This window comes from Lipotes vexillifer, unplaced genomic scaffold (assembly GCF_000442215.2).
Source record: "Lipotes vexillifer unplaced genomic scaffold, Lipotes_vexillifer_v1.1 scaffold3102, whole genome shotgun sequence".
NCBI lineage: Eukaryota > Metazoa > Chordata > Mammalia > Artiodactyla > Lipotidae > Lipotes > Lipotes vexillifer.
Window position 1 is genome coordinate 195,597 of NW_006778806.1, and position 10,530 is coordinate 206,126.

The 10,530-nt window shown below is 65.7% G+C and overlaps 1 protein-coding gene across 1 annotated transcript in view; it reads right to left on the reverse strand.

Moving 5' to 3' along the window:
- The window catches only part of MTA1 (metastasis associated 1), a 30,691-nt gene extending 20,893 nt beyond the window's left edge, over nt 1-9,798 (reverse strand). Inside the window, exons 1-3 of the mRNA XM_007451958.1 lie at nt 9,363-9,798; nt 7,362-7,792; nt 2,773-2,866 (exon numbers count right to left, since the gene is read on the reverse strand). Of these exons, the coding sequence (XP_007452020.1) occupies nt 2,773-2,866; nt 7,362-7,792; nt 9,363-9,798 (961 nt within the window). The remainder of the gene's footprint in view (nt 1-2,772; nt 2,867-7,361; nt 7,793-9,362) is intronic.
- Nucleotides 9,799-10,530: the final 732 nt, after the last annotated feature.

Here is a 10,530-nt window from a genome sequence, read left to right on the forward strand (position 1 = left end):
GGGCGGGGGACGTGTCCCAAGGCCAGGTCAGCAGCACATGCTTCCTGCCTGCGGATGGTGACCCGGGGAGCCTCGGCCACACCTCCAGGGCTGGGCCATCGATGGGCACAGGGAAAGCCTGAAACTCGAAACTGGCATGCGGTGGGGCTGTGGAAGGTCTCCACCATGTGGACCCCAGCACATGCAGCCCTGGGGCTGGAGTGCCCCCAAACACACACTGGCGGTCTGGGGTCATGCACAGTGGGGTAGGGGAAACCAGACACACGGCGAAACCCATCCTCTGCCCCAAGACCCAAAGGTAGGGGCGTGGAGCCCAGCCCCCCCAAGTCTCTGGGCCACCACAAGGCCCCTGGCCCTCTGCTGCCCTCCTGTGGTGGCTGCAAGGAGTCCTGGTGCCCCTGGGCAGGGGACACGCACCCCCCCCCCAAAAAAAACCCTGGTTGCGGCAGCTCAGACGGAGGTCAAGGCTAGGGGCGGGGGCGCTGGGGGAAGAGGGGCAGGGCCGGTCTGCCCGGGCCGTGGGCCACGGGAGCCTGGCCTCGGCACCTCCCTGCCCACTCCCGGGGACGTCACCAGCACCCGGAAGCCGGCCCACCACCCCCACACCTTATCCTGCTCACGCCTGTCCGGTGACGGCCCCGCTGGTCCCGCAGCATGGCTAGGGACCGGGCCGGGGGCAGCCACCCTGGCCTCTGCCCGCGACAGGCCCTTGAGCATCCGTTCTGGGTCTGCAGACACCGCCCCTCCCCGTCCTGAAACTAGCTCACAGTGGCTCTGAGATCGCCAGCCCACCAGGGCTCCCTGCCATCAGCAACGGTGAGGAGGGACCCAGGGACGCACACCCCAGGGCCACGCTTAAGGCCTCAGGGGTGGCCAGGGTTTGGGCCAGGCCAACCTCCAGCCCCCGGGAGACCAGGAGAGAGCCTCCCCACAACCCCCAGGCCCCGTCCCCAGCGGCCCCTCAAACGAGCGTGGGCTGTGGCCCTTGGCCTCTAGGAACTCAGGGCACATGGCCCCTGACACGAAAGCCCCTCCCTCTGAGATCCAGGGTGCCCGGGCCCTGGGCTCAGAGCTGGGGGGCCTTCCCCACAAGGTCTGGGCAGGCTCCGGGCTCCCACCCTACCCCGGCTCAGCTCACACACCCTACTGGCTCTCCCGAGCCCCTGCAGCTGGCTCTGGGGGGTTCCAGGGAGGACCTGTCACCTGTGCCCACTGTCCCCTCGGGCAAGGCCTTGGTCTCAGGAGGACAGCTCTATGGGAGGGGACCACACACCTCGAGACAGGGCCGTGGCGGAGCAGAATGTGGCCTGGAGACCCCAGCAAGGGCTCTACCGCTTCGGGGAGGCCTGTTGGCCCCAGGACATCTGTGCTGCACCAGGGGCTGGACGTCCTGGTAGGGGCAGGGCGGAAGCTTGTCCCTCAGGCCCCCGGGCCCAGAAGAAACTCGAGCAGCTAATCTGACCGTGCAGTGGGCTCCCCTGGGTCTCTACCCTTCCTGCCAGAAGGGCCCCCAGAGTGTCCCCACACGCATGCCCTGACGCTGGGCGAGGCCCTGGGCAGCGAGGTGCACCAGCCTCGCCCCAGCTGCCGCGAGCTCACAGATGAGCCACGCCAGGAGAGTCGACCCCGAGAAACGTGGTTTCTGCACAAATCACCGCGAGACGGAGCAGCCAGTACAGGCTCCTGAGAAAACAGCCGAGGCCCTGCACCGAGAGGCGGTGAGCTGGTGGGAGCCGGTGGCCTCCTCGGAGCAGCACACCCCGTGCGCGTGACACGTGTTCCCTGCAGCTTGGCTCTAAGTCCCCGGCAAGGAGCTTTCCCTGCGCGCAGAAGCCCTGCCGGCACCGCAGGGCCTCTGCCCACCCTGCCAGCTCCAACCCTTCTGCAGGACCCCCTCCTCCCACGGGTCTCGGGGCCTGACACCTGGCCAAGCTCCCCGCGGGGGCCTGAGAGCGGGAGAGCCTGGGCCCGTGGACACGGCGCGCCGTGTGCCGAGGGGCAGGGACTGCAGTCGCTCTGGGCCGAGGGGCAGACACGGGTAGGAGATCCTGTCGTTGACACCCCAGGTCACCTACCGCCAGCGCCACCCCCAAGGCCCCCGCCAGCGCCCCGCCAGCACGAACGGGAGCCCGCGTGCTGACACGTGCAGGGCCAGCGACTGCACGGACCACTCCACTGGGCCACGCAGCTGTGCACCCCCAAGACCCCAGCTCTTTTCCTCGGCACCGGGAGGCCAGAGTGCAGGGGTGGCGGGCACAGGCTTTAGGGTGGGAGGCTGAGAGGCACTGTATCCCATCTCTGTCCCCTCTGGGCACAGCCTCAGGCTCCACCACTGGCGTGCCACAGGGACGCTGCTGACAGAGGCCAAAACCCAAAGGTGGGATCCCACCCTCCCGTGAGGCCAGACGAGGCCGGCAAAGAACCGGCTGTTCCCTCAGGGTCGGCCGCACAGCCCGCGTCCACCCTGCGTGGCACAGAGGCCCGTCCTGGACAAGAGCGCCAGCGGCCCTGCCCCTCCCCCCGCAGGCCTGGAGCCCAGGGCCCAGCGCTCCCTGCGCCACCCAAGGAGTGGTCCAACCAAGGATCTGCAAAGTCCCCCAGTTAAACTCCTCAGGCAGATGAGAGCAGCCACACCCTAGGACAAGCACGGCCAGGGTCACTTCTCAGAGAAGGAAGGAGGCCCCAGGGACATGCATGGACTTCAGTCTACACCCGCCCGGAGGCTGAGGTGGCAGCTGCAGGCGGGCGGGAGGGGCGGGCTGGGAGACTCACTGGCGTGCTTGTCGGCCAGGGCGATGAGCGTGCTGGAGATGTCCCGCCTTCTGTAGAAGCATACCACCTTGGCCTCCACGTTCCCGTTGGCCGTCTGCAACAGGAAGGCAGCATCTAAGGAACGCGTGCCCCCGCGGGCCTGCGGCTCCCCGCAGGGGTGTCCCCCAGACGGGGCCTCAGGCGTGACCAGGGAGGGCCCTGGAGGGCAGTGGCAACCCTGGCTGACGGAGGGGACGCACACCGGACCTAAACCGAGTCTGCACCCCCCACTCCTGTCCTATCCCGAGCCGCCTGAGGACACCAGGTGGACCCCGGCCACCAGAAAGGCCAGCTCTGCCTTGGCCTCGGGAGCTGCCCCTTCCTTTCGGGCACCAGAGGGGGTGTGATCAAGGACAACGACTGTGGGCCTCCGTCAACCGCCACGAGCAGAAACCTGGGCAGCACACGAGAGGCGCGGCCCTGCGGCCCGGATCCGCCTCCGAGACGCAGGGCAGTGCGGCGGGGCTAAGCGTCGGCCTCGGCACCAGGATGGGGCGGCAGCGGCCAGGACTGACCTCCACTCGGCGGCTGCGGCCTGGGACCACCCGGGCTTACAAAGCGTCCAACGAACATGGACAGAACAAGCAGCAGCAAGGACGCCGCGAAGCCCACGGGTGGTGACCTCACACCGAGAACATGTTTCTTCTTAACTAACAAGTTCACAAAATTTTTAATAATAATGCAAGGATTTTATCACAATTCTAATCTTTGTAGAGTTTAGCACAGCAGCATTTATAACATTAAACAAAATTATCTTTATGAAAATTATTTCCCTTTTAGTTATTAAATTCCATTAGACCAGGAATTTTTCCCAAGAAAAAGCCTTCGGAATTTTTCACATCACTGAGCGTAAGTTAAAAGTGCTATCAACTCCGCTGCTTTACAGGTTCATCACAAAACTGCAGAGTGCACACTGATGAAAACCATCCTCACTCCAGTCCACGAAGGAATATAAAGGGCATGAAGAATTCTTCCAGGAAAGCTGAGATCAAGTATCAAAACAAGTGAGTGTGAGAGGGCCTGAAGATGACGCGTCCGTCTTCAGCGTGTGAAGACTGGGTTTTTAGAAGCACGACTTGTCAGGTTGTCAGCATGGCTGTGTCAGACCCGTAAACATATGCAGTGTTCAAGGGTGCCCAGAGTTTTGCAAGATGGGATTCCCAGACCAAAAAGCGCCTCATAGAAATGGTCCTGGAGACTGTCCGCTGAGCTTGGAATGACGAGGGGCCTTCAACACGACGGAGATGATCTGGCACCGCGTCAGGACCACAGAAGCAACCAGACAGAGTCTAGAAGGACCACGCGAGAGCGTCCCGCGGCAGCCACGGTCCCGGCCTCCGGGAGCACCTGGGCCTTGCGTCTTCAGGGCTTTGTCCAAGTCTCTGAGCCACGGAGGCTGCCCCCCAGCGGGCCTGTGGAGTCGCAGCAATGCCCCCTCCTGGATCCACACCAGGTGTAGCCCCTCCCAGGGGCCCCCGAGAACGTGCACCTCCTGGGGTTGTGCTTTGTTCCGCACAACCTCAGCTCTGCGAGCCCGGCTTGGGTTGGACCCTGGAGACCCAGGGCTCCGGAGCGCTCTTCCCTCTGGTGCTCTGCCCGGACCCCTGCTGCCTAGCCCCTCACACCCCCCACGTGTCTCCTGCACCTGCCTGCGTCGCCCCCTGGGCTGGGGTCCCAAAGGGCCTGTGGGAGGAAAGCTGGAGCGACTGCAGGGCACCCTCGCCCACTTCCTGTCTTCACGGAGGCCGGCTCAGTGGCCTGGGAGCGAGGGCAGGACGGCAGGGGGCCTTCCCACAGGCTGGGGGTGGCCACGGCTTGGGAGCAGGTGGAGTGGGGTCCTTGGGCCCCCAGGAGGACCCTGCTGGAGGACAACGTGGGATGCGGGGAGATGTCCCACTGGGGTCAGCGGCGTCTGCCTTTCATCCTTTGCTGGACTTTTCGGAGACTCCCACACCCCACGTCCAACCTGACTCCCTAAAACCTGGCTTCTAATCCCATGACAGAGGCTTCCCGGGGCCTCCGTCTGGTCCTCTCTGGGCCTCTCCTGCCTGGCTGGCACCCAGAGGGCCCGCACGGGGCCTGGTCCCCACGCCGCCCCCGCCAACGCCCGTCCCGAGGGTCTGCCCTCTGCCCCCCCTCCACGCACCCCCATTCTCACACACCCCTGTCAGCCTTTTCCTGTTCTTTCACAACGGCAATTTTCTCCAGTAGTGTAAAGATTTAACTCGTCGTGAAAACAACATAAATGTCATATATATCCAATCAAAGTTCTAAGGAGAAAACTCGACAGTTACTTTGAAAGCTCACGAAAGCCCAGAGTCCCGGGAGGGCTGGGGGAACTGGTGTCAGGCACGGCCCAGTAGAGGGGCTCCGAGGGGCTCAAAAGAGCTGGGCTTCGCCAAGAAAACTCATTTTAGACTTGTTTTCATTTACAGAAAAGAGACAAAGCGCGGAGCAACCCCGCGCCCCCTGCCCCAGTCTACATGCCCCTGCTTCCTCCCGACCCCTCAGTGCTCACTCCAGGGTCCGCTCCAGGGCCCCGCCAGGACCCCGCGCTGCCCCCCGCTGCTCTGGGCGGGCGGCGTGGGGACTGGTCAGCAGCCCGCAGGGTGCCCTCCGCCGGGGTGCCCGCTGTCCCGGGGGCTGGACGGGGCTGTGGCTCTGGAGGACCTTGGGGTGGGGGCATTTTCTCAGGCCATTCCTCTGCTTGCAGAGCCCTCGTCTCCTCTGATTCCTACTAACTGGACGTTGGGCCGTTGGAGGACTCTCTACTTTTCTGAGTTTTCTCTCTCTGTGTTTTCGTCCCAGTTTCTGCTACTGACTTCCAGGAGCCTCTTCTCACTCCTGAGTCTCCCCAGTCACAGCGGCCGCCACGTCTCTCTGAGGATGCCCCTGGCTCGTCTGGCCTCAGTTTTTCTCTGTGCCCTCATCAGCTCTCTCCTCGGTTTGTTTTGATGGATCTCACGGTGGAAGCCGTCCTCCCTGCTCCGTCCAGGTCGCAGGCTGAGAGCAGGCCTTTTGCTGGGACGCGACGCCAGCGGCTCAGATCTGCCCCCAGAGAGCACCCCACCTCTCCACCTCCCTCTGCACAGGAGGCTGCCCAGCATCCTGGGGCCGTCAGGGGAGAGCTCTCGAACTGACCCTATTTTCAGCCCCTGCCTGAACTACAATCGCCTGGGCTGTGCCCACCTCTCCAGCTGGGACGGAGCCCCCATGCCCCGTGGGGTGGGAGGGGAGGTCAGCAGGCGTGCAGGGCTCCGAGGACCCCGAGGGCCACAGCAGACATCCGTGCTCTCCGGTGCTTTGGACCCACGCCCCTTTCCACCACCCCACCAGGCAGAGCTTCCTGGTGCCCACGCTTGCATCCACCCTCACGTGGCGGCACTGCCTCTCCCTCACACATGGTGGCGTGTCGCGGCCACAGTGAGGGCACCGTGGCCACACTGTGACCACTGGCTGCCATGGCCCCGCCTACCAGATGACTCCACGCAGAGGCCTGGCCCCCAGCCACGCCTCCAGTGATCTGCACAGGGTGTGTGTGGGGGGGCGGGCAGTGGCGGGACAGACGCCTGCTCCCATCGCAGCAGCGGGCACGGGCTGCACCCTCCCGCCCTACGGCTACAGAGGGCGGTGAGCAGGGCTCGGGGGAGGCGCCCGCCAGCGTACCGGTTCCAGCCGTGTGGTGGCCTCACGGGACATCCGGCCACCGCCCCCAGCCCCGGTCATTGACACACTCAGGCCGGGGCCGAGGCTTCGGGGCACGGGCACGCCGCCCATCTCCTGGTCCCGGCAGGCACGGCCGCAGGGTCAGGGTGCCGCAGGGTCAGGGTCCTTGGCGGACCAGCACCCTGACCTTCCCGCCCCACCCTGCCTGGTCCCGAGAATCGGCTGCACTGCCCCAAGGCCTGAGGTCCAGGAAAGCAGCTCCTCCCCGCCGGCCACACGGAGGCACAACAAGGTGGCCCCTAGCCAACACGAGTGACAACAGTGCTTCCGGGACGGGGGCTGCTGCAGGGCGGGGGTCCACAGCCGCCCTTCTGCAGGAACCAGGGGAGAGAGAAGCGGCAGGGCCAAGGGCCCTGCTGACCAGGCACCGCCGTGGCCGCGGCCGCGGCCTCGGAGGAGGGTCACACCGGTGCCCTCTCCCACGCCTCCAACTAAGGAGGGCGGCAGGAGACGTGGGGGGCTTCCCCCACCGGGCTTGGGGGTCCGCACGGGACAGCGCCCACTCCTCTGACCAAAGAGGCCATTCCGAACCTGCGAGCCCACGCCCACGGGGCCCCACCTGGCCCAGGAGGGCTCCGGGGGCCCCGCCCCCTGGTCCACTCATAAGCGCCTGCCCGGGACGCTCGGCAGACGCGGAGCGAGCGAGCGAGGAGGGAGACGGGCAGGGCACCTTCGGGCTGTGGGCGCCCAGGCGGCTTCCCTCACGCCTCAGCGGGAACCTCCCAACCCAGACCGGCTCCTAACACCCTACCAGGGACCCTCGGGGATGGGCTCTCCGGGGAGGGGCACCCCCGCCCCCCAGCAGGGACGGGGCCGCACGCTACCTTGTTGAGCTCCTCGATCCTCCGGATCAGGTACGGGTTGCTGGAGGAGTTCTCGAAGTAGACGTAGTCTGCAAACGGGCGAGAGCGCGTCAGCCTCGCGAGCCGCCAGCCCGGGAGCCGGCGCCCCGCTCCCCCGGCCCGGCTGCACGTGCGGTGGCGGGCGGGGGCCAGGCTCAGGCGGGGGGTGGGGGCCGCAGGGGCTGCAGCCGGCCCGGAGGGGAGGGCGGTCACAGGCACCGCTACGGCCGGGCCCAGAGACCACGTCGGCACGGAGGCTGCCGGGCCCCGGTCATCCCGCCGTCCCGCCACCTCTCCAAAGGCAAAAGAGCTGAACGGAGGCCGGGGCTTCCCGGGTGGGAGACACGGAGCTCGCCGGGGGCGGGACGAGGTCGGGGGCCCAGGGGAGCGGGGCCCTGAGGGTGCTGCCGCCCCTGCCGGGTCCCCCAGACCTCAAGTCAGCACAGGTCCCCTCACAGGAAAACCACACGTGCTCTCCGCTTCCCCAACGCCCCCAAGGGCGAGCGGGGCTCTGGCTCAGGGAGGCCCCCGGCAGGAGGCCAGGGGGCCCACCCGGGAAAGCCCAGGACGGCCGCGAGACCAGCCCCGCAGGGGACGGCTGAGCGGGAGGCTGTCCTGGCTGGAGTCCGCTGAGGCCTGCACGTGCACGCGGCCCAGGTGCCCCCGGACGGAGGTGAAGACCCCAGAGGGATCACGGGAGGGATGTGCCCGGAGGCTGGCTGGCGGGAGGGGATGGCTGGCACGAGCTTGTTTCGGGGCGACTGCGGCCACGCTGCCCCTCACTGGACCGTACACTCCAGACGGGAGGGTTTGATCACGTGTAGATTTTATCTCAACTAAGCACTTTTTATAAAAAGGTCTCAAGTCAATCACCCAAGCTTTCGTTCTAAGAAACTAGATAAAGAGCAAATTACACCTGAGATAATGACTCCTGCGTGTCAGGAGCTGGAGACGCCCGAACGCTCCCGGGAGGGCGGGGCCGGCAGGCAGCAGGTCTGCGTCCAGCGACAGAGCCCCGCAGCGCCAGGAAAGGCGCCCTGGACACGGGGCGGCGGGGGGCTCGGGGGACGGGGCGTCTTGTGCCCGGGCGGCAGTTACACACCTGCCAGCAGCTGCCCCGAGCTTCCGAGGACTGGGCTTCACCGCCTGTAACTCGTGCTTCAGTAGGTGGGGAACAAAGAAAGAGGCAGGACCTGCACGTGCGGTGGCGGGCGGGGGCCAGGCTCAGGCGGGGGGTGGGGGCCGCAGGGGCTGCAGCCGGCCCGGAGGGGAGGGCGGTCACAGGCACCGCTACGGCCGGGCCCAGAGACCACGTCGGCACGGAGGCTGCCGGGCCCCGGTCATCCCGCCGTCCCGCCACCTCTCCAAAGGCAAAAGAGCTGAACGGAGGCCGGGGCTTCCCGGGTGGGAGACACGGAGCTCGCCGGGGGCGGGACGAGGTCGGGGGCCCAGGGGAGCGGGGCCCTGAGGGTGCTGCCGCCCCTGCCGGGTCCCCCAGACCTCAAGTCAGCACAGGTCCCCTCACAGGAAAACCACACGTGCTCTCCGCTTCCCCAACGCCCCCAAGGGCGAGCGGGGCTCTGGCTCAGGGAGGCCCCCGGCAGGAGGCCAGGGGGCCCACCCGGGAAAGCCCAGGACGGCCGCGAGACCAGCCCCGCAGGGGACGGCTGAGCGGGAGGCTGTCCTGGCTGGAGTCCGCTGAGGCCTGCACGTGCACGCGGCCCAGGTGCCCCCGGACGGAGGTGAAGACCCCAGAGGGATCACGGGAGGGATGTGCCCGGAGGCTGGCTGGCGGGAGGGGATGGCTGGCACGAGCTTGTTTCGGGGCGACTGCGGCCACGCTGCCCCTCACTGGACCGTACACTCCAGACGGGAGGGTTTGATCACGTGTAGATTTTATCTCAACTAAGCACTTTTTATAAAAAGGTCTCAAGTCAATCACCCAAGCTTTCGTTCTAAGAAACTAGATAAAGAGCAAATTACACCTGAGATAATGACTCCTGCGTGTCAGGAGCTGGAGACGCCCGAACGCTCCCGGGAGGGCGGGGCCGGCAGGCAGCAGGTCTGCGTCCAGCGACAGAGCCCCGCAGCGCCAGGAAAGGCGCCCTGGACACGGGGCGGCGGGGGGCTCGGGGGACGGGGCGTCTTGTGCCCGGGCGGCAGTTACACACCTGCCAGCAGCTGCCCCGAGCTTCCGAGGACTGGGCTTCACCGCCTGTAACTCGTGCTTCAGTAGGTGGGGAACAAAGAAAGAGGCAGGACGGGGAGAGGCAGCAGCAGCGGGGGGAGACACGAGCCGCCCCTGCACCCGCGAAGGGGACGGAGCGCAGAGGCAACCGCCTTCCAAAGGGAGAACGAAGGAAGAGGAGAAGCCCCGGCCCCTCTCCCCGGCCCAGATGGCGTCGCTGGTGAATCGCATGGAGCTCGGAAGGGAGGCTGAACACAGTCCACACGAACTCTCCCAGAAAGCACTAGAGCAGGGAGCCCCCGGTGGCTCGGGAGGCCGGACACCGCGAGAGACCACAGAGCAGTGCCCCTCACCAACTGGGAGCACAGCTTCTCAGCACGTCTCTGCACATGGAAGCTGGCTGTCCAGCAAGGGGACAACGCCCCTTGACCACTGGGAGTCACACCTGGGGACACATCGAAATCACAGCAGTGGAATGAAGCAGAAAAACCATCTCAACAGATGCAGAGGAGCTGACGAAACCTACACAGAGCCTGATAAAAACTCTGACACAGGGGCTTCCCTGGTGGCGCAGTGGTTGAGGACCCGCCTGCCAACGCAGGGGACACGGGTTCCAACGTAGGGGACACGGGTTCGAGCCCTGGTCTGGGAAGATCCCACATGCCGCGGAGCAACTAAGCCCGTGCGCCACAACTACTGAGCCTGCGCTCGAGAGCCCGCAAGCCACAGCTGCTGAGCCCATGTGCTACAACTACTGAAGTCCGCACACCTAGAGCCCGTGCTCCGCAAGAGAATCCATCGCAATGAGAAGCCCACACACCGCAACGAAGACCCAACGCAGCCAAAAATAAAAAACAAATAAATAAATTTGTTAAAAAACAAAAAACCTCTGACGCAAACTAGGAATTCAAGGGAACATCCTCGCCTGCTAGCAGGCGTTTACCAAAAACCTACAGTGAAGTC